The sequence below is a fragment of the Leuciscus leuciscus genome, assembly GCF_965113295.1.
Source record: "Leuciscus leuciscus genome assembly, chromosome: 17".
NCBI lineage: Eukaryota > Metazoa > Chordata > Actinopteri > Cypriniformes > Leuciscidae > Leuciscus > Leuciscus leuciscus.
Window position 1 is genome coordinate 12,772,137 of NC_138741.1, and position 24,359 is coordinate 12,796,495.

The 24,359-nt window shown below is 37.5% G+C and overlaps 2 protein-coding genes and 1 long non-coding RNA gene across 3 annotated transcripts in view; 1 reads left to right on the plus strand and 2 right to left on the minus strand.

Annotated features, from left to right (window-relative positions):
• Positions 1-24,359, minus strand: part of LOC309478915 — a 62,077-nt gene that overhangs the window by 1,733 nt on the left and 35,985 nt on the right. The gene's annotated exons all lie outside the window — the stretch shown is intronic.
• LOC309478623 (putative inhibitor of apoptosis) lies at positions 10,402-12,273 on the minus strand. Its single transcript, XM_082142238.1, has one exon. It carries the CDS (start codon positions 12,196-12,198, stop codon positions 10,633-10,635), a length of 1,566 nt encoding a protein of 521 aa, XP_081998364.1. The 5' UTR covers positions 12,199-12,273; the 3' UTR covers positions 10,402-10,632.
• On the plus strand, positions 16,276-18,157 carry LOC309479325 (putative inhibitor of apoptosis). The gene has a single exon (XM_082143378.1). It carries the CDS (start codon positions 16,361-16,363, stop codon positions 17,924-17,926), a length of 1,566 nt encoding a protein of 521 aa, XP_081999504.1. The 5' UTR covers positions 16,276-16,360; the 3' UTR covers positions 17,927-18,157.

Here is a 24,359-nt window from a genome sequence, read left to right on the forward strand (position 1 = left end):
AAGAACAATGGGTAACTTAACGTAATCCCAAGTTCTTTGATAACAGAGTGAGGAGTTTTACCAAAACTTCCCTACTTGCACAGGAATGGGAAGAAATCTCTTTTTAATGATTTTGACATGAAATGTCCTGAGTGATAAAGGTGGGTGTCATAGGAGCTTCCGTATAGTAGGTCATGCCCAAAGCGATACCCATGGTGAAACACCTCACTCTGTTATCAAAAAACCTGGGATTACATTAAGTAACACATCTTTACATTGCTTATTTCTTTTATACAGTAACTCAATAAACAAGAAGTCAATATGGAGTAACTTATTTTTTAGACACATTTGCTCTGCAAATGAAACATTTCAATCGACGTCAAAGCAGAATCAACCATTCCAAGCAACACACAGTAGTTTCGTTTCTGAATGAATCAGTGTTTTTGAACTAATTGTGATGCGATCTGGGAAAACCAATCACATGGTGAAATTTTACCTATTATAGGTTTTGATACCATATTTAAGCTGGTACCATATTAAACCCTTTCCAAATCTGTTTTTATTTCTTTCATCATTTGTCAGTAACACAAGTTATGGTTATCTGAAATCGGCTGATCGCTATGATTTTCAGGAACGGAATTTTGAGAAAAACAGGTTTAATTAACTGTCACGTCCTGCTAGCGGGACGATTGCCGTTCTTTTTTTATTGACTTTTTTTCAAATCACATATTTTAGTAATCATCATTAGGTATCATTCGAAAGCTTACGAACTCAAAATTCGTCCTGTGAAAACCGTTTTTAAATTGGATGATTGAGAGGCGTGCTCCGCTCTACATCTCACAATAACGTTGAAAAAAAACAAACAAAAAAAAACTTGCAGTTAAAAACTTACCTTTATTGTAGATGTTATGTGGTTTATTTTGATAGGTGAACTTTCTTTGAAGTCTTAAGAGAACGAGAGCTATGGGCGTTTTTTTATTTATTTTTTTTTACCTTCGCCGTGCGTGTTCTTAAAGAGAAAGACAGTTTTTTTTTAGCTTGTCACTATATAAATCGCTGTTTTTCTGCACTAAACTAGTGAATTTTGCCAATATACAGTATATTCAGAGATGATAGACAAGATGTTATAGATTAATAATTTTATGAAACCGCAAATTTGACCAAAACAAAACTGAGATTTCAACCTATTTTTAGACCTAACTGAAAACGTACCAGCGCGATTTCATTCATACTAAACACATTCGTACTATACAGAACCTACTCTTTGAACAGTTGGAAAGTAAATACTTCAAATGTAGTATTGAGATTTCTGTGTTCTGTGAATTTAGTGTTTATTGAATCGGTAGAGTAAGCAATTCAATGACTTCGAAAGTACTGACCTATTGGGATCAAGTATTCCAGTGAGACATGTTATAAACATCTGTAATGTGGTGTTCATGTGTTGTATACATGAGTTCTAGTTATAAGTATGAAATGTTTGAGAAGTTGCTTCTTGGGGGGAGGGTGCATGTTTTCATCTCTCCTCTCCCTCTGTAATCTGCATCAGAGAGTTAATTAGTGCTACAGTCACAGCCGCACCTCCTTGTTATTAGTGCTCAGCAATTACAATCAGCACATTGTCACACTGAGCACAGAGGAGAACAGATACCACATTAACCTCACTGACAGTTGGCACTCATCCACTTGAACTTAATTTTTTTTTTACCCATGAAGTACCGCTAGCGTTGTCATGGTACAAAGGTGTATAAGTGCCCTTGAATGTAAAGGGAAAAAAACAGTTGGTTTATGCAAAATGTTGCTTTAAAAATGAACAGATTTTTGCAGCGTATGGATCCAGACACCCACATATAGTGAATGAAGAGTAATTTATCCAAGGTGTCCTGCTGTGTGAACATGGGTGACATCAGAAATGAATCACTGGTATTATGCTAGCAAAATGGGGAAACAATTAACATCTTTCATTTATAAGTCATTAACAATAATAACATGCTGAATATTTCAGTAGTTTATTTATATTTAAATATGAATATATATGAAAATATATTAATCAAACTTTTATGACATTTCTAATTACATCTTTCAGAAGTTTTAGAAAGTACAAATTCACAATTTACAACCTTCAAATATGCCAATTTATTTTTCCTTTCAATCAAAATGTACTGGACTGATTCCAGTAAACCTTTCAGAACAAGTTCCAGGTTTATCACCCATTTATTTATAACCTATTTAACATACATAACCTATATAATTTGATTTTCGAATCTATTTTTTATTTAAAATAAGTCCTTTATAGAAGCCATTTGGGATTTTTAAAATAATATTTGTTACTGCATTATTTTTGTATATTACATAAAAAAAATAATTAAGGGACAAAAATATATTTGTAAAAATCTGCTAATTATAATGCAACATCTAAATGTTTTTTTTTTTTTTTTATGTTAGTAAAAGTCTGCTGCATGTCTTTCGCTGTCATTGAGGTTATTTTTGACGTATCACTAAGCTGTTGTTAAAGTACCTGCTCTATATTCTTCTTATCAGCCAAAGACAGACTGTATGCAGGATAAATCTGCTGTACCATAAATATCATGAAGTTCAATTAATCGCCTGGCAGGATGTGTGTAAAATTGATTTCATGAGAAAGACAGCGAGTGAGTGTGAAGAATAGATAGAAAAGTAAAGGCAGGATAGAGACGAAATCATATACCCATCATTTTGTGTGAGTCTGTCTTAAGCCTGCAGCAATACTAAATCAATCTACAGGTCTGCTTCAGCTTGTAAGGTGTCAGTGTTTTAAAAGGTGAATATTGTATTTTTATGACTGAACTTCACTTAACATGGAATGAATGTGCTCAGCTCAGCTAAATCACTGTGGTCTGGATTTGAAACTTGCTTCCATTTGATTTGAAGTTGCAGTTTTAATTCAACATCTCCAGATGAAATAAAGACCTCAGACCTACGGTGTATTACTTTGAACACTGTCTTCAGTAGTGCTGAGAGGCAAGCCTCAAATTCTGAATTGCAATTTAATAATATATGAGGAGCTTGTGATAGCAAACAGCACTGGGAATAAAATCCAAGGGAATGATTTACTTAAGCAATTAGCATGTCTAATTGGCTTGCGCATGGAATGTCAGAAATGTTATTAGGGGTCCATTAGGGGTAGCTTTGTTGCGAGACCCCAGCATCCAAAAAGTCTTGCGATTTGAGACCCATAAACAAGTCCATGGCTGTCTTTACCTTCTATTTTATTGACATAATAGAAAGTTCACTTGATCCATATGACTAAGATTATTGCATAGCCATGAAAAAGAGTAGCAAAATGTACAATCATTTCCACAATCACAATTTTTATTTGCCACTCATTTGAAAATATTTAATTATAAACAAGATATTAAAAACTATTTTATGATTTTCTGAAGAAAATGTGAGAGGACATGGCATGTGATGATGTGTTCTGCATGTGGAAAATAAAGCTATATGACAAATGACAAAAGCACAAAATGTCAAAAATAATTAACAAAAATTAAACCCTAATAAAATCTCATTCAAAATATTAATAAATACTATAATAGTATATAAATGTTAAAATAACACTGCTGTAAGTTAGATGAGACACCCAGAAAAATCCTGTTAGATCCAGTGCAAAAAAAGAAATGATAGATGCTTACAAAAAAATAATAATCATAATTATAAAAAAAGAAAAAAAAAGAATGTGCCTATTACCTATGAGTTTCGTGCATATGATTAAGCCCAGCATTGATCTTTACTTACTATTTACTTCACTCCAGAGGGTACTGTATATGAACAGTCAATGGGCAATTATCTCCCCAGCACACCATAAAATGAATAAGCAGACAGTATACCTAGTGAGATCCATAAATTCACCCCAGTATGGATCACTGTCACATGCTAAAATCATTAATGGCCATGTTAGAACGATGGAGACGCTCCCTGTGCATGCTAGGTGAGATTATGTGCGCGGTTATTGGCAGTAAATGAACCGTGAACGCTGTGGCAGAGGCAAAGACAAACAGCTACACTGGCTTTAGAGTCTAAACTGAGTGCCAGAGGACTAGATGGATTACATAGCTGCCCAAAACTGATATTTTGCAACTACTTTGTCATAGCAGCAGCTGTTAAGGGAATTTAGGCCTTGACGAAAACAGAAAAAAGTGAAATATTTTACAAGGACAAATTTTTACGGTGCTTTAGTTCATTTTAGTTAATGAGTAAGGAGGGCCACGCTGACCCTGAACCAACATGGTGAAATTAGGGGCAATGGAGCATTAAAGCTATAATTTTGGTATATCATAGCTTTCATAATTAGTTTTATTAACAGACAAAAGCATTTTTTAACATATTATACTAAGCTCCTGTTTCTAAGAAGGAGTCAATTACTCGCAGTGCTTCTTATAAAAATATTCATGGCACATGTATCGCTGCCCAGGTGAGTTCTGAACTGATGTTTGGTGAGTTCGGGTATGAGGATTTTCTGTGTTTCCTATCCCCAGGATACTAATAAAGGCAGTGGATTCAGATGCAAAATGATATGCATAATAAGAAATGGGCGCACAGCAGAGCGGAAGGAGAGGTGTGAAGTCATAGATTCATTCCTGGAATATTAAACATGGCCTCTTTTTTTTTACAGTAACTCGTATGAAAAGGAATGCATTTCCATCATGTTTTAGAAACTTCATTAAGGTTTTGCTTGACTTTTTTCTTTCATGTTTATTGCTTTTCTCACCATATACATCATATCAGGCCTCTGCCTTACAGACATTCTGAGAATAAGGCTGCCCTTATGTTTATTCCCCATTGCTTGAATGAAACTAATATCAATTTAAATTATAACACGTGTGCAAACATTGCCATGAGCTTGTATTCCGCATTAATCAGAATCCTCTTATTGCATTATTTCAACAGCCACTAGCATGAAATTAATTTTACCTTCTGGAATTATACTTTAGGACTGTTTTCCAAGACTCTATTTAAGCTTAGTCCTGGATTAAGCTCTGTTGTTATTTTTGATAATTGAAGAAAAAAAAACGTTTCACTTTGTATCCAGGCCTTTAAAGTCGGCATGATACTGAAGTTGCAATGGTCTTTTTTGTCACAGTCAGCCACACCGTCACAGCCCCAACTCGCTGCATCTGCACTCCCTCATCAACACAACCTATATCTACACGCTTCACCTTCACCTCAGTGTCTGTTCTTGTCGCAGTTACCGCTTACCATCAGACTCCTTACCATTCTACTTACCTGTGACGTCTCCAGTCTTCTGTCTGTCTTCCATACATTATCATGATCCAGATCTCCTATCTTCGTGTTCACTCATCACAGAGAATCCACTTCAGTCATCGCCAGCTAAGTCACCACCATCATTCAACAGGTCACCTTCGTCTGGTTCCCACTATTTCACCACCACTCTGCTTAATAAACACTGATTGCACTTTAATACCTGTCTGTCTCCTTCTGTGTTGTGACAAAAGACCAGACCACAATGCAAAGTCCTGCCGAAACCAGCGAGGAGCATCCACCAGATCCGTTTGCCGAACTCGTGCTAGCAGTTCAGCAAACTCACCCCTCTGCATCACCCGCTCCTTTGCCCCCTGCCTCTGCCAGTCCCATGGTCCGACCAGCGACATACACCGGAGAGGCGGAGGATTGCAGCGGGTTTCTACTACAATGTTCATTGTACTTTGAGATGCAGCCACAGCTTTTCTAATCCGAATTGGCGCGTATCACCTTCATGATCTCGCTGTTGTCTGGATGAGCGCTGCATTGGGCACAATCCATCTGGCATTCCAACGGCCCAGTGTAGATTTAAAAATCATGCTTTCCCCTTTTGTTGTTTAATTCACGGAACACAGACACTAGTTATTTTGCCAAGAGATCTCTTATTTATTTTATCATATTATGTAAAACATAGGAGGGAGTGACAAAGGACCAAACAAAGGTCTTCATTCCAGGATCTCTGTCATCTCTCCCTGTCCTCTGGACAAAGAGCTTCAATTTTATACTACTGACCAAAAAAGTGGAACATATGGTTCCCATTAACATTGGAATGTATATCCCTATGCTATGCGTTGATGGAAACTGCATATACTCTCAGTCTAGCTCTTCCCGCACACACTCAAATTCACCCAATGTCTCTCTCACCCACATATGTATTGATTACAAATGATTATGAATATATAAAATGTAATAATAATACTAAAAACAAAATTAGATGATCAATTTTAGTCTTCACCAGTCATAAGTTCCTTGGCATCCTTCACTAACCACTTTAAGGAAGTCTTCGGTCAAACTGCATCAGTATTATCCGTCCATGATCAGCTGTTCAACCTCCGTCAAGGTAATGCTCTCATCAATGCATATGCTCTTCAGTTCCGCACTTTAGCGGCATCTAGCCGGTGAAATGAGACGGCCTTGTTGACAGCCTATGTACCTTCTAGGCTTTGCCAACTTTTATCGAAGATTCATCCAGAATTGCAGTCTCCTCAGCTCACCTCACTCCTCAGAAACCGGCCCAAGTCTCTGTCCTGGAACCCCTTGCCACAGAACCCTTCCAAACGCCTGAAGAATGCCTTCATCACCGCTCCAATCCTGGTGCACCCCAATCCGGAACTCCTATTCGTGGTCGAAGTTGACGCATCTACTACCGGGGTTGGAGCAGTACTATCCCAGCGGCAGGATGAGCCTTCTCGACTCCATCCATGAGCCTTCCACTACAACAAGAAGGTGTTCCCGGCAGAGCAGAATTATATCAATGGAAATCGTTAGCTGCTGGCAATCAAGCTTGTCTTGGATGAATGGAGACACTGGCTGGAGGGAGCTCACCACCCTTTTGAGGTCATCACCAATCACCGGAACCTGGAATATCTCCGAGAAGCCAAACGACTCAAACCAAAACTAGCCTGTTAGGCTTTGTTCTTCACACGGTTCGACTTCACCGTGACCTACCGACCCCGGTATCAAGAATTGCAAGGCAGATTGTCCCGTCTGTACCATCCTGAACCTGAATCCAGTCCTCCAGAACCTGTTCTCCCTCCAGCCATGGTAGTCAGTCCTGTCCAATGGTCCCTCTACGATCAACTCCTCCAAACCACCCAAGTAGTTGATATGACGGACCACCTGTCAAAAAATGATTGATTGACAGGTGCCACGCCCCTTCCGGTGACAGGTCCCGCCCCTTCCGGTGACATGTCCCGCCCCTTCCGGTGTCCCGCCCCTTCCGGTGACAGGTGTCCCGCCCCTTTTGACTTTTGATTGACAGTTTGACAGCTAGTTTTGACTTTTGATTGACAGGTTGACAGTTAGTATGACTTTTGATCATGTTTTGACAGCTAGTTTTGACTTTTGATTGACAGTTTGACAGCTTTTGATCATGTTTTGACAGCTAGTTTTGACTTTTGATGTCTTTTGAAGTCTTTTGAAGGCTTTTGAAGCCTTTTGATATTGACAGAAAGTGTTATAACAATATGTCATGGTATCTGACAGCTAGTTTGATGCCTTTTGAACATGACAGTTAGTGTTTTTGAAGCCTTTTGATCGTTTGAAGACACTGTGATTAAATAATACGTCATGGCTATATGACAGCTAGTTTTAATTGTTTGAAGCCTATTGAAGCCTTTTGAACATGACAGTTAGTGTGTGTTTTTGAAGTTGGTATCACACACACGATCCTCCCTACATATTCCTGAGCGTATCCGGGCTGTACTGTGAAACTGATAAGAAAAACTGTGGAAGTTTATCTCACACAAACGTTGAAAAACCATTCAGTTCTTTTAAAAGAATATAAATGAAATGTTTATAAAGATCTTACTAAAATCTCACTCAAAAAGTTTAAATAAAATGGAGTCATAAAAAATTGCAATCAGTTAAATGTTTATAGAGTTAAAAAACAAACAAAAAACATACAGGTTATGAAACAATCAGTTAAATGTTTATAGAGTTAAAAACAAACAAAAAAACATACAGGTTATGAAACAATCAGTTAAATGTTTAGAGAGTTGAAGAAAAAACATATAGCTTATGAAACAACGCAATAAATGAAACGGGTTCACGAAAAAAATCAAATAAAAACCATTCAGTTCTTTTAAAAGAATATAAATGAAATGTTTATAAAGATCTTACTAAAACCTCACTCAAAAAGTTTAAATAAAATGGAGTCACAAAAACAATTGCAATCAGTTAAATGTTTATAGAGTTAAAAACAAACAAAAAAACATACAGGTTATGAAACAATCAGTTAAATGTTTAGAGAGTTGAAGAAAAACATATAGCTTATGAAACAAAGCAATAAATGAAACGGGTTCACGAAAAAAATTAAATAAAAAATCATCTCACATGTTTAGATAACTAAAGCGCCTCTCCAGCACAGCCCCGGCCTGAGTGGTGCGCGCGCCCTCCGCATTCTGACATCCCCCCTCCTTCTGCTCCTCCACATTCCAGAGCACAGAGATAGTGAGAAACAGAGATTTTATAAAATAATGTCTATTTCACACAAATAATATAATATACAATAATATAAAATATCATCTTACATAAAACATTCTGTTCTTTAAAAGAATATAAATGATTATAAATAATATAAAATAAAGATTTTACTAAAACCTCACACAAAAAGTTGAAATAAATGTAGAACTATCCAGTTTAAATAAAATGGATTCACAAAAAATTGCAATGAGTTAAATGTTTATAGAGTTGAAGAAAAAAAACAAAACAAACAAAACAAAAACAACATAGGCCTACATGTTATGAAACAATCAGTTAAATGTTTAGAGAGTTGAAGAAAAAACATACAGCTTATGAAACAACGCAATAAATGAAACGGGTTCACAAAAATAAAAAAATATCTTTATTAGAAATCAGGGCCCTCTGGCCTCTTTACACCAGCGTTTGACCTGCGGAGCTTTCAAAAAGCACCAGCCAAAGGGGTGTGTGTGTGTGTGTGTGTGTGTGTGTGTGTGTGTGTGTGTGTGTGTGTGTGTGTGTGTGTGTGTCAGAGAGTCACACAAATTCAGTGATCAGGATATCAGGTGCTGAGTTTATAAGAAGTATAATCTTAAAAGTTTAAATGATATCTTTTAAAAATACAAGATTGTTTAAATGAAATCTTTAAAGTTTGAATAAATACACATCTTCTATTTATCTTTTAGAAGATTACTGTAATGATTTTGTTTAACGGTTATTAAACAATGTCTGTTCAAAAACTGTACTTAATCGTCTTAAATCTCATTTATATGAAAAGATTCAATCAGCATTTTTTTGTCCATGCGGGGTTTAAATTTTTATGGTGGGGGTCTTCCATAGCCATAATGATTTTTGTACTGTAACTGCATATTCGATCATGTAGCCTACACCTAAACACGACCATCACAGAAAACTACATTTGTACATTTTCAAAAATGAAATAAATAAATAAATAAATAATTCAATATCATTTCTAAGCTGTATTGCACGCGCACACACACACGGTTCTAAAAAATTAACTAATCTCTATGTGCATCATGTCACAGCGTATGTAATGTTAGTCTACTAACGCCTTTCCAGAGCCAAAGTTTTGTTCACACTAAATTCATTTAAAAGCATAATCGTAAAAGTTTAAATGTGATCTTTTAAAATGAAAGATTGTTTTAGTTTGAAGTTAAAATTTCTTAACTTTCTTGCTTGAAAAAATCTTTAAAGTTTGAATACATTCATATCTTATATTTATCTTTTAGAAGATTACTGTAATGATTTTGTTTAAATTGAACCTAAGGTATAATTGTTATTAAACAATGTCTGTTCAAAAACTTTAGATGGTTGAAAAACTGTACTTAGTCGTCTTAAATCTCATTTATATGTAAAGATTCAATCATAATTTTGTGTCCATGCGGGGTTTCAATTTTTATGGCTTTCCATAGCCATAATGATTTTTGTACCGTAACTGCATATTCTATCCCTTACACCTAAACACGACCATCACAGAAAACTACATTTTCAAAAATGAAATAAATAAATAAATAAATAAATAAAATGTAAAAAAAAAAGTTTTAGCTAAATAAATATATAAATAAAAACACCTTACATTTCCAGAGAGGTGAAGTAGTTCTTTATGCAACGATAAAAAACAATCCAAAAAGCAAATAGTTTAAGTTGTCAAACAAAACACCCTCAGATCCTTCAGAGATAAACTACAGTGTGAACTGAAGCTTCAGGATATAGGGTAACAGACCAGATGAGTCTCGGGGGACAATGTCACAGTAAATCTAGTCCGCGTTCCAGAGTACATCCAGAGTTTTATACTAAATTCATTTAAAAGCATAACCTTAAAAGTTTAAATTAGATATTTATATATGTCAATCAAAGTGTTATTAAAATCATATCTTCTATTTATCTTCTTAGAAGACTTATGTATTATTTTTACTAAACAGCGTCTGTTCAAAAACTTTAGATGGTTGAAAAACTGTACTTAGGCGTCTTAGATCTTATTTATACAAAAATATTTCAAACAGTATTTTGTCCATACAACATGTTGTCAAAGTGTGTCACAATGTTTTGTTGTTGCGTTATTTTTAAGAAATCCGAGGACTCTACGTTGCTCTTATTTAGACTAAGTTGTATCATCAAGTTAAATGTAAATTTGCAAATCCAAATGATAGGAAAACTTTATGATAGGAAAGCACGGACAGCGCCTTTGACCAAGCCTCTACATATGGGGCACTTGCGTAGAGAAGGCGCACATTCTTTGCACACAACTAGGTGACCACAGGGGATGAAGACAATGTTCACTTCCTTATCCATGCAAACTTTGCATGTGCGCTCCTCTTGAAGTCTTCTTAACTGTTCCTCCATAGGCAAGTCTGAAAGATCTTGACTCGGTGATGCAGCTTCATTTGTCTGGGCCATCAGTTCTCTCAGCAGGCAGACATCATTCTTCTTGATCCAGTTGCGGAAGACCTCTGCTGCTGCATTTCCTTTCGACAGGACTAACTCAATGAGCTGCCCTGTCTGCTGCTTGACTGTAGTGTAGTTACGAATAATGTCATACTCTTTCTGTGAGATGACGTTCTCCTCTAGAAGATGGTCCATTAAGCACTGCACACTTTTTAGCCGCTGTGACACGGCAAGATGATGTTTCTTAAGAAAAGTAAGAAACTTACTTTCTCGCTCCTCCTCTCTCTTCTCATCTTCCGCACGTAGTAAATCAGACACCAATTCTTGAACGGTTTTGTAATTTTCTCCACTTGCGAGAATTTTGCTTTGAACGGTTTGCTTCACCACAGGATTGTTCATCATCACTGCATCTTCTCCAGGACCCAGGTGTACAGCAGCTGGATCAACAAATTCTCTTGAGTCGCTGTCTCCATTAGTCAATAGCTGTTCAAATAGTCTTGGAAATCTTGCTTGAATCTGATGAACAAACTCTTGGCCCTTTTCTTGCAACAGGTATTCACATCTTGGAAACCACTTAGCATGTTCTCTCCATGGATCATCACCAGACTCCCAACATCTGAGTCCACCATCACAACAAAAGCACTTCACGTCATCATTACGACCAACATAGTAAAAACCAGCCTTAGCCAATTGGTCTGGTCGAACAGTTATTCTTGAGGGCCAGTTGACAAATGTGAGCAACCTTTCTTCACACTGTTGCATTGCCGATCCATTGGAAAGGCCGCCACCAGATAAAGGTACATTATCTGCACGGTCACCTTGAACAAAGCGGCAGTTGGGGTAATGCCTCTGGTGCTCTGATGCTGCCCGATCTCCCGGTTCCCAGTTGCTAAGCTGGCCTCCACAACTGAAGCAAGCCACTCTGTCGCCCTGGCCAACGTAGTAGAAACCACTTTTGGCAAGCTCAGCTGGAGCTAATGTAGCAAGAGTCCAATTCTGAAAGGTGTCAAGGCGTTCCAGTTCCCGACGCATGCCAGGATTGTGACAAGTCGGAGGTCGCTGGTGAGACATATCCTCAACTCCACGGGAGGAAATGGGGCTGGAGAGGGCCAGGTTGCTGAATGCCGTGTTTAAGTAACCCACCTGCTCCTCCATTTGGCTTGAAAAAGATGCCGTGGCGGTTGATGTTACGGCTGTCGCAGGGTTGGAAAGCTGTAAGATGGCTACGTTGCGAAGCGGGGGAAAAGGCAGAGTGAGAGGACGACAGGAGGTTTGCTGTGGCGGGTAAAAATGTGACCACAGGGTGTGTCCACTCAAGCCCTTCTCTCTGCTGGACATCCCATGACTAGTGTCTAGTCGTCCATGACAGAACACATAATCTTATTAAACTTATTAAATACCCTCTATGATGCAGGAACCGATGCTAAAAACAAAATCAAACACCACAATTTCAAAAATTTTAAAATCACCACACAATTTCAGGTATTCACATCTTGGAAATGGTTGCCACCTCGGGAATACAGTCATTTAAATGCAGAAATCAAATATTTAAATATTTAATCTTTTAAATCATGTAGTATTTTTAATTATTCTAAATATTATTATTCTAAATATTATCATGTATACTATTATAATACTATTATTATGAGCTCAGACATTTTTTAACCAGATTTTTTTTTATTTCAACATTATACTTTCGAGTATACATTGAAGTAGTGAAGAAAATGATAGATCGGCAGTACATAAAGTAAAACGACGTTTACAGATGGTCTAACCAGAATAGAAAATCTCTGCAGGCTATCATGTTTTGCTCTAGGGTATAGTTGACCAGACTTTCAATTATTTCACCAACGTCAGTTTTTGCATTTTTTGACACCAGTGACATGCAGAGATCTGTTACAAAAGTCCATATAGCGAGTATCTCTGTGATTTCGAATTCGTCACAACATTCACGCAGCACATCCAGAACTTGTTTGAGGATTACGCCGTTCGGCTCTTTGCCGTTAAAAAACATGGGTGTTACATCAGGCCATGGCTTTGTCAAGCCTCTTACGACATCCATTTCATTTTTGAGATGTGTCACACGTTTGGTATCCTGCGCACAATCGTTTTTCATACCACACGCAGCATCGATGATCCTGTGCATCAAGCCAACCATCTGACCTCTAAAATGATCTTTAAACATAGAGTCTAGCGTAGCTCTTAAAGAACACTCTTTGCCCGTGGCGCACTCACACGCCGGATGATACTTGTTCTCCATCCGTTTTTGCGTCGCCATTTTTTCAACTTTTCGAATAGTCCACTATTCGATGATGAAAGATGCTTTTCGTTCCTGGAATGTTCCTGGAATCTCCTGAGCGAGTCCTTGCGGCACAGTCGTCCAGGGTTTGTGCGTTAATGCTCGGAAGTTTGTGTTTTGGGGTCAGAAGCGTAGTTTACGTCAGGTTCAGGCAAACAGGACTTTCAACTTTTTCCTTCAACCTTTGATCAATGAGATGATGTAGTAGCACAGCAGTCCGAGGCTAGTAGAGCTAGAAGTAGAGCTAGAGTGTGCAATGTCCTGAAATATTTATCAGGACAACGATTGGGGTCCGCCCCCTCGCCCCACTGGAGGGGTTGAATAGGGTGTCGTCATCAGGAAAGCCATAAATAACTATGTAAATTATAGTCACGATGCATATGCCACCAGAGAGAAGTTTATTATCTTCACTCAATCCAGTTACAAAATCTGATTAAACACTGTATTCAGTTGGCTTTAAGTTAATTTTACCGACTATGAAGATATTAAAGTTCATAGACCTTTAGCGCATTCAAATGTATTGAGTTAAAATCAATATCGCATCAAACACATCATTACTGTGTTTAATAACTTCAATAGTTATCAAGGACCAGCTGATTTAAGTTTTTCTTCAAACAAAAGTAATTTTCTGATAAATCATCGTACACCTACATGTGTGTTTTGTTGTATGCACAGATTTTGAGGGTCGCTAAACAACAGTTAAGCTAATGAATCACAGTTGATACATGGTATTTTTATGTGAAAGGAGGGTTGATTAATTTTTTTTATTCTGTACCCACCAATACTTTGAGTTTTAGGCATCTGTCTTTTAGGCCCGATCCAGAAAACAGCCGTTGTGTTTTATGTCTTAATAATTGTTCTTCTTTTTATGATCTTCTTTTTATTCTGCATAATTCCGAATGTTTTAATATATAGTAAATTTCAATGGTTAGATAAATCATCTAACTATTATATGTGAAACAAGCTCAGTCGTATTAGAGTTGGATTCTTGTTTATATTGAACATTGTTATTGAAGCGCATGTTTAACAGCGCTATTATTCTCGGCCTCATCAAAGTTTCACCGGACCATACCGACTCTGAAACAAGACCAAATATTAACGCGTAACATTTATTTGCATTTCTTCTGAAACACCCTGTTTTGAAATTGTTTAACAATTTTTAACATCACTAGCGTAACACTTATCGTATTGCCGGGTGTGATTGTAATGTTTTGTATGGCGTTTTCTTTACACCTTCCCCCGGATATCGGTTTCCTACTGTTACTGTAGCTGTAGTGTTAGTGAACTCTAGGTCTTCTCTTTGTTCATATACGACAGTATTCACATGAATTGGCTTGATTTGATAAAATGATGGTTTAAACCATCATCTTCACGTGAGACTTTTACATTATATTATTATTATACCGTCCTAGTTTTTAAATAGCGCTAAAATGTAAATTTTATATTTTAACCCTTTATGCGGATATAGAATTCCGCACAAGGTTCTCTGTTCTCTGGTTCTATGTTTTTTAAAATACCGCGAAACAAAGACAAGGACGCATCTTTCTATAAGCGACCCTCAAAATCTGTGCATACAACAAAACACACATGTAGGTGTACGATGATTTATCAGAAAATTACTTTTGTTTGAAGAAAAACTTAAATCAGCTGGTCCTTGATAACTATTGAAGTTATTAAACACAGTAATGATGTGTTTGATGCGATATTGATTTTAACTCAATACATTTGAATGCGCTAAAGGTCTATGAACTTTAATATCTTCATAGTCGGTAAAATTAACTTAAAGCCAACTGAATACAGTGTTTAATCAGATTTTGTAACTGGATTGAGTGAAGATAATAAACTTCTCTCTGGTGGCATATGCATCGTGACTATAATTTACATAGTTATTTATGGCTTTCCTGATGACGACACCCTATTCAACCCCTCCAGTGGGGCGAGGGGGCGGACCCCAATCGTTGTCCTGATAAATATTTCAGGACATTGCACACTCTAGCTCTACTTCTAGCTCTACTAGCCTCGGACTGCTGTGCTACTACATCATCTCATTGATCAAAGGTTGAAGGAAAAAGTTGAAAGTCCTGTTTGCCTGAACCTGACGTAAACTACGCTTCTGACCCCAAAACACAAACTTCCGAGCATTAACGCACAAACCCTGGACGACTGTGCCGCAAGGACTCGCTCAGGAGATTCCAGGAACATTCCAGGAACGAAAAGCATCTTTCATCATCGAATAGTGGACTATTCGAAAAGTTGAAAAAATGGCGACGCAAAAACGGATGGAGAACAAGTATCATCCGGCGTGTGAGTGCGCCACGGGCAAAGAGTGTTCTTTAAGAGCTACGCTAGACTCTATGTTTAAAGATCATTTTAGAGGTCAGATGGTTGGCTTGATGCACAGGATCATCGATGCTGCGTGTGGTATGAAAAACGATTGTGCGCAGGATACCAAACGTGTGACACATCTCAAAAATGAAATGGATGTCGTAAGAGGCTTGACAAAGCCATGGCCTGATGTAACACCCATGTTTTTTAACGGCAAAGAGCCGAACGGCGTAATCCTCAAACAAGTTCTGGATGTGCTGCGTGAATGTTGTGACGAATTCGAAATCACAGAGATACTCGCTATATGGACTTTTGTAACAGATCTCTGCATGTCACTGGTGTCAAAAAATGCAAAAACTGACGTTGGTGAAATAATTGAAAGTCTGGTCAACTATACCCTAGAGCAAAACATGATAGCCTGCAGAGATTTTCTATTCTGGTTAGACCATCTGTAAACGTCGTTTTACTTTATGTACTGCCGATCTATCATTTTCTTCACTACTTCAATGTATACTCGAAAGTATAATGTTGAAATAAAAAAAAATCTGGTTAAAAAATGTCTGAGCTCATAATAATAGTATTATAATAGTATACATGATAATATTTAGAATAATAATATTTAGAATAATTAAAAATACTACATGATTTAAAAGATTAAATATTTAAATATTTGATTTCTGCATTTAAATGACTGTATTCCCGAGGTGGCAACCATTTCCAAGATGTGAATACCTGAAATTGTGTGGTGATTTTAAAATTTTTGAAATTGTGGTGTTTGATTTTGTTTTTAGCATCGGTTCCTGCATCATAGAGGGTATTTAATAAGTTTAATAAGATTATGTGTTCTGTCATGGACGACTAGACACTAGTCATGGGATGTCCAGCAGAGAGAAGGGCTTGAGTGGACACACCCTGTGGTCACATTTTTACCCGCCACAGCAAACCTCCTGTCGTCCTCTCACTCTGCCTTTTCCCCCGCTTCGCAACGTAGCCATCTTACAGCTTTCCAACCCTGCGACAGCCGTAACATCAACCGCCACGGCATCTTTTTCAAGCCAAATGGAGGAGCAGGTGGGTTACTTAAACACGGCATTCAGCAACCTGGCCCTCTCCAGCCCCATTTCCTCCCGTGGAGTTGAGGATATGTCTCACCAGCGACCTCCGACTTGTCACAATCCTGGCATGCGTCGGGAACTGGAACGCCTTGACACCTTTCAGAATTGGACTCTTGCTACATTAGCTCCAGCTGAGCTTGCCAAAAGTGGTTTCTACTACGTTGGCCAGGGCGACAGAGTGGCTTGCTTCAGTTGTGGAGGCCAGCTTAGCAACTGGGAACCGGGAGATCGGGCAGCATCAGAGCACCAGAGGCATTACCCCAACTGCCGCTTTGTTCAAGGTGACCGTGCAGATAATGTACCTTTATCTGGTGGCGGCCTTTCCAATGGATCGGCAATGCAACAGTGTGAAGAAAGGTTGCTCACATTTGTCAACTGGCCCTCAAGAATAACTGTTCGACCAGACCAATTGGCTAAGGCTGGTTTTTACTATGTTGGTCGTAATGATGACGTGAAGTGCTTTTGTTGTGATGGTGGACTCAGATGTTGGGAGTCTGGTGATGATCCATGGAGAGAACATGCTAAGTGGTTTCCAAGATGTGAATACCTGTTGCAAGAAAAGGGCCAAGAGTTTGTTCATCAGATTCAAGCAAGATTTCCAAGACTATTTGAACAGCTATTGACTAATGGAGACAGCGACTCAAGAGAATTTGTTGATCCAGCTGCTGTACACCTGGGTCCTGGAGAAGATGCAGTGATGATGAACAATCCTGTGGTGAAGCAAACCGTTCAAAGCAAAATTCTCGCAAGTGGAGAAAATTACAAAACCGTTCAAGAATTGGTGTCTGATTTACTACGTGCGGAAGATGAGAAGAGAGAGGAGGAGCGAGAAAGTAAGTTTCTTACTTTTCTTAAGAAACATCATCTTGCCGTGTCACAGCGGCTAAAAAGTGTGCAGTGCTTAATGGACCATCTTCTAGAGGAGAACGTCATCTCACAGAAAGAGTATGACATTATTCGTAACTACACTACAGTCAAGCAGCAGACAGGGCAGCTCATTGAGTTAGTCCTGTCGAAAGGAAATGCAGCAGCAGAGGTCTTCCGCAACTGGATCAAGAAGAATGATGTCTGCCTGCTGAGAGAACTGATGGCCCAGACAAATGAAGCTGCATCACCGAGTCAAGATCTTTCAGACTTGCCTATGGAGGAACAGTTAAGAAGACTTCAAGAGGAGCGCACATGCAAAGTTTGCATGGATAAGGAAGTGAACATTGTCTTCATCCCCTGTGGTCACCTAGTTGTGTGCAAAGAATGTGCGCCTTCTCTACGCAAGTGCCCCATATGTAGAGGCTTGGTCAAAGGCGCTGTCCGTGCTTTCCTATCATAAAGTTTTCCTATCATTTGGATTTGCAAATTTACATTTAACTTGATGATACAACTTAGTCTAAATAAGAGCAACGTAGAGTCCTCGGATTTCTTAAAAATAACGCAACAACAAAACATTGTGACACACTTTGACAACATGTTGTATGGACAAAATACTGTTTGAAATATTTTTGTATAAATAAGATCTAAGACGCCTAAGTACAGTTTTTCAACCATCTAAAGTTTTTGAACAGACGCTGTTTAGTAAAAATAATACATAAGTCTTCTAAGAAGATAAATAGAAGATATGATTTTAATAACACTTTGATTGACATATATAAATATCTAATTTAAACTTTTAAGGTTATGCTTTTAAATGAATTTAGTATAAAACTCTGGATGTACTCTGGAACGCGGACTAGATTTACTGTGACATTGTCCCCCGAGACTCATCTGGTCTGTTACCCTATATCCTGAAGCTTCAGTTCACACTGTAGTTTATCTCTGAAGGATCTGAGGGTGTTTTGTTTGACAACTTAAACTATTTGCTTTTTGGATTGTTTTTTATCGTTGCATAAAGAACTACTTCACCTCTCTGGAAATGTAAGGTGTTTTTATTTATATATTTATTTAGCTAAAACTTTTTTTTTTACATTTTATTTATTTATTTATTTATTTATTTCATTTTTGAAAATGTAGTTTTCTGTGATGGTCGTGTTTAGGTGTAAGGGATAGAATATGCAGTTACGGTACAAAAATCATTATGGCTATGGAAAGCCATAAAAATTGAAACCCCGCATGGACACAAAATTATGATTGAATCTTTACATATAAATGAGATTTAAGACGACTAAGTACAGTTTTTCAACCATCTAAAGTTTTTGAACAGACATTGTTTAATAACAATTATACCTTAGGTTCAATTTAAACAAAATCATTACAGTAATCTTCTAAAAGATAAATATAAGATATGAATGTATTCAAACTTTAAAGATTTTTTCAAGCAAGAAAGTTAAGAAATTTTAACTTCAAACTAAAACAATCTTTCATTTTAAAAGATCACATTTAAACTTTTACGATTATGCTTTTAAATGAATTTAGTGTGAACAAAACTTTGGCTCTGGAAAGGCGTTAGTAGACTAACATTACATACGCTGTGACATGATGCACATAGAGATTAGTTAATTTTTTAGAACCGTGTGTGTGTGCGCGTGCAATACAGCTTAGAAATGATATTGAATTATTTATTTATTTATTTATTTCATTTTTGAAAATGTACAAATGTAGTTTTCTGTGATGGTCGTGTTTAGGTGTAGGCTACATGATCGAATATGCAGTTACAGTACAAAAATCATTATGGCTATGGAAGACCCCCACCATAAAAATTTAAACCCCGCATGGACAAAAAAATGCTGATTGAATCTTTTCATATAAATGAGATTTAAGACGATTAAGTACAGTTTTTGAACAGACATTGTTTAATAACCGTTAAACAAAATCATTACAGTAATCTTCTAAAAGATAAATAGAAGATGTGTATTTATTCAAACTTTAAAGATTTCATTTAAACAATCTTGTATTTTTAAAAGATATCATTTAAACTTTTAAGATTATACTTCTTATAAACTCAGCACCTGATATCCTGATCACTGAATTTGTGTGACTCTCTGACACACACACACACACACACACACACACACACACACACACACACACACACACACACACACACACCCCCTTTGGCTGGTGCTTTTTGAAAGCTCCGCAGGTCAAACGCTGGTGTAAAGAGGCCAGAGGGCCCTGATTTCTAATAAAGATATTTTTTTATTTTTGTGAACCCGTTTCATTTATTGCGTTGTTTCATAAGCTGTATGTTTTTTCTTCAACTCTCTAAACATTTAACTGATTGTTTCATAACATGTAGGCCTATGTTGTTTTTGTTTTGTTTGTTTTGTTTTTTTTCTTCAACTCTATAAACATTTAACTCATTGCAATTTTTTGTGAATCCATTTTATTTAAACTGGATAGTTCTACATTTATTTCAACTTTTTGTGTGAGGTTTTAGTAAAATCTTTATTTTATATTATTTATAATCATTTATATTCTTTTAAAGAACAGAATGTTTTATGTAAGATGATATTTTATATTATTGTATATTATATTATTTGTGTGAAATAGACATTATTTTATAAAATCTCTGTTTCTCACTATCTCTGTGCTCTGGAATGTGGAGGAGCAGAAGGAGGGGGGATGTCAGAATGCGGAGGGCGCGCGCACCACTCAGGCCGGGGCTGTGCTGGAGAGGCGCTTTAGTTATCTAAACATGTGAGATGATTTTTTATTTAATTTTTTTCGTGAACCCGTTTCATTTATTGCTTTGTTTCATAAGCTATATGTTTTTCTTCAACTCTCTAAACATTTAACTGATTGTTTCATAACCTGTATGTTTTTTTGTTTGTTTTTAACTCTATAAACATTTAACTGATTGCAATTGTTTTTGTGACTCCATTTTATTTAAACTTTTTGAGTGAGGTTTTAGTAAGATCTTTATAAACATTTCATTTATATTCTTTTAAAAGAACTGAATGGTTTTTATTTGATTTTTTTCGTGAACCCGTTTCATTTATTGCGTTGTTTCATAAGCTATATGTTTTTTCTTCAACTCTCTAAACATTTAACTGATTGTTTCATAACCTGTATGTTTTTTTGTTTGTTTTTAACTCTATAAACATTTAACTGATTGTTTCATAACCTGTATGTTTTTTGTTTGTTTTTTAACTCTATAAACATTTAACTGATTGCAATTTTTTATGACTCCATTTTATTTAAACTTTTTGAGTGAGATTTTAGTAAGATCTTTATAAACATTTCATTTATATTCTTTTAAAAGAACTGAATGGTTTTTCAACGTTTGTGTGAGATAAACTTCCACAGTTTTTCTTATCAGTTTCACAGTACAGCCCGGATACGCTCAGGAATATGTAGGGAGGATCGTGTGTGTGATACCAACTTCAAAAACACACACTAACTGTCATGTTCAAAAGGCTTCAATAGGCTTCAAACAATTAAAACTAGCTGTCATATAGCCATGACGTATTATTTAATCACAGTGTCTTCAAACGATCAAAAGGCTTCAAAAACACTAACTGTCATGTTCAAAAGGCATCAAACTAGCTGTCAGATACCATGACATATTGTTATAACACTTTCTGTCAATATCAAAAGGCTTCAAAAGCCTTCAAAAGACTTCAAAAGACATCAAAAGTCAAAACTAGCTGTCAAAACATGATCAAAAGCTGTCAAACTGTCAATCAAAAGTCAAAACTAGCTGTCAAAACATGATCAAAAGTCATACTAACTGTCAACCTGTCAATCAAAAGTCAAAACTAGCTGTCAAACTGTCAATCAAAAGTCAAAAGGGGCGGGACACCTGTCACCGGAAGGGGCGGGACACCGGAAGGGGCGGGACATGTCACCGGAAGGGGCGGGACCTGTCACCGGAAGGGGCGTGGCACCTGTCAATCAATCATTTTTTGACAGGTGGTCCGTCATATCAACTACTCACCCACAACGAACATGCTCTGCCGGGAGGTCCTGAGGGATGGTTATATGTACCATCCGCCTGCTGTCTGTCCCACATGGACTCAGTACACACCTCTCCTGGCTCTGGACACCCAGGCAGCCAGCGAACCCTCTCACTCCTACAAGATCGCTACTGGTGGCCCAACATGGCCCAGGATATCTCCCGGTACATCAAGGGGTGCTCAGTCTGTGCCATCACCAACACCCCGAGGAAGCTACCAGAGGGTACTGCTGATACCCAGACGCCCCTGGTCTCATCTAGGCATTGATTTCAGCATTGATGACTGACCCTTTAAAATTCCATTTAAAAGCAGGCGCGCTTGTTCCATGGCGGATTGCTATTATAACGGCAGATTTGACAGGCGCACTCCAGGAGCGGTTCACAGCCGAGGAGACCGATGTTTTCGTCAGGGTTGAAAAGACAGAGAAGTGACATTGTATGGGGATGGGAGAAACCCACCCAAATTAGCTTCGGTTAAACAGGCGTATAATAATTTGTAAGCTATATTTATGCCTATTTTTTCACATCTTCATGGACACCACAAAGATTTCCCTCGTGTGGAATATTTTTCCTTGTAATTATGTATAGTTTGCAAAAATGGCAACTGCTGTGTCTGTGTAGATGAGATAAGCAAAGTGTATGCGCGTTGTGCACACGCTACATTATGGCCAAGAATGCGCCATTAAAATAGCATCTGAATAACGCGCCACTGACTTTAGACTGGGTTTTTCCTGGTCTGTGGTGGAATTGTTTTCTGGAACTGCAAAATAGCACCAGGAAACGTTTGCGCTGCAACACGCCTCCTCTTTTCGCTGAAGTCAAGTCAAGTCAAGCAGCTTCACAGTATTAAATTAAAATAATACAACAAAGTTTGTTTCAAGAGGAATTTATTGATTGATAAAATTAAATTAAATATCCCCAAAATATCCCCAACTGAGCAAGCCAAAGGCAACACCCCCGGGAGAGCAAGTTCATTCCCTAATTAACCGACGTGCATCTGTGGAAGTCCGCTGTGCGTCGGGTGCAAAATAGGAATGATACATGCGTCGGTGTACATAGTCAATTGCGCTGGGTGCAAGATAGGGCCCGTAGTATAAAAGATCGGTACTTACACATGTCTGAGTTCGCAGATGCTGATGCCAACATTCACCTCCATCCTCCCCACCACCACCAGGATGGTCCCTTCCCATACCTCCCAGGGGGTCGGCTGCGCCCCTGCCTTCGTCTTCAGGCAGGAAATGCAGTTTTCGTACCCTCTTATTGTCAGCTACGGACGGGGCCTACGCCAAAGAACCTCATAACATAAAACTTGCTTGTTGGCCTGTTAATAAATTAATGCTTTGTTACGTCATTTTGCCTCCCGAGTCTTTCTGGTAGAAATATTTTGCTCTCATGCTCACAAGTAGCTATTTTCATAGCGACTGTTTGACTGATTGATCCTTTCATGTCAACCTGATCACTGTTAGAATATACTTTATGAAGCAAAATGCTGAGTTTTGATTGAGAGATTATCGCCAAGTTTGCCGATGCATTTAGCAGCCTTGAGATATGAAGATAAAGCGCTAGTCTGAATTATGCAAAAGACTTCTAGAGCAGTAGGCTATTGGTTTACTGTGTCCAATTACACACAGAACCAGTTTTCAAATCTGCAGAAGCTTAGAAATATTTGCAGAGTGCTTGAATTTGATTAGTCTTGTCTAAATATCCTGGAGTTAGTTCTGCCTGACGTTGTCTTTTGATAGGCTCCTTTGATCACTGCAGTGGCTGGCCGCCTGTGAGAAACTTGTGTTGTTGCCGATAGTACTGTGATACTGTTTGTGTGTGTGTGTGTGTGTGTGTGTGTGTGTGTGTGTGTGTGTGTGTGTGTGTGTGTGTGTGTGTGTGTGCGTGTGTGTGTGTGCGTGTGTGTGTGTTTGTGTGTGTGTGTGTGTGTGTGTGTGTGTGTGTGTGTGTGTGTGTGTGTGTGTGTGTGTGTGTGTGTCAACAGAGTTTTCTGTTTCTTGGCATATTGGCTTTGTTCTTGGCAGGCTCCCCCGCAAATCTCCAGTTTCATCTCTGGTCTTAACACGATCACGTCTTAGTCCACCATGTGCCCACACACCTGTCATCTTCGTCTGAGGCTTCCCCATTCTCTCCGATTTGTTCCAAGGTCGGATGTGTGGGATATTCCTACATGATCATTTTGAATAATAATAATAATTATTATTATTATTATTATTATTATTATTATTATCATTATTAAATACTCTGCTTTTTTATTTTACAGTATAATATTTTTACTGATTTAATTTTTAAAATGTAAATAATAAATAATTAAATAATTAAATATTTTGAATATTAATTATTATTATTATTATTATTATTATCATAAAATACATAGCTTTTAATTTTACAGTGCAGTAGTATTTGAGTATTATTGCAATAGTAATATATTTCTTTATTGATTGAATTTTTTATTTAAATAATTATTAAAAATGTAATAATAAAATAAGAAATATTTTGAATTATTATTATTGTTGTTGTTGCTGTTGTATAATGGGGGACATGTTTTCCTTCTTAAAGGTCTTAATGGTATGTTTTAGCTTACCTCAAGGGCATCCAAGATGTAGGTGTCTTTTTTTCCGCAGTAGTTTCAACCGCGCTCTCAGATCATTTGGACGTGGCTGAGTTCAAGAGGTAAAAACGATATAAAAACTGTTCGTTTTCTCACACAAACCGCTCGTTTCGTGTCTTAGGCCATCAATGTGTACTTACGATGGGGAATTGTTTAATTTGGACGACGGGGAATTGTTTTAATTTGGACTCTGTGCATGCTGTTTGAGACAAGTGACCATCGACCTGCATTATATGACTGACAGACAAGAACGGTTTG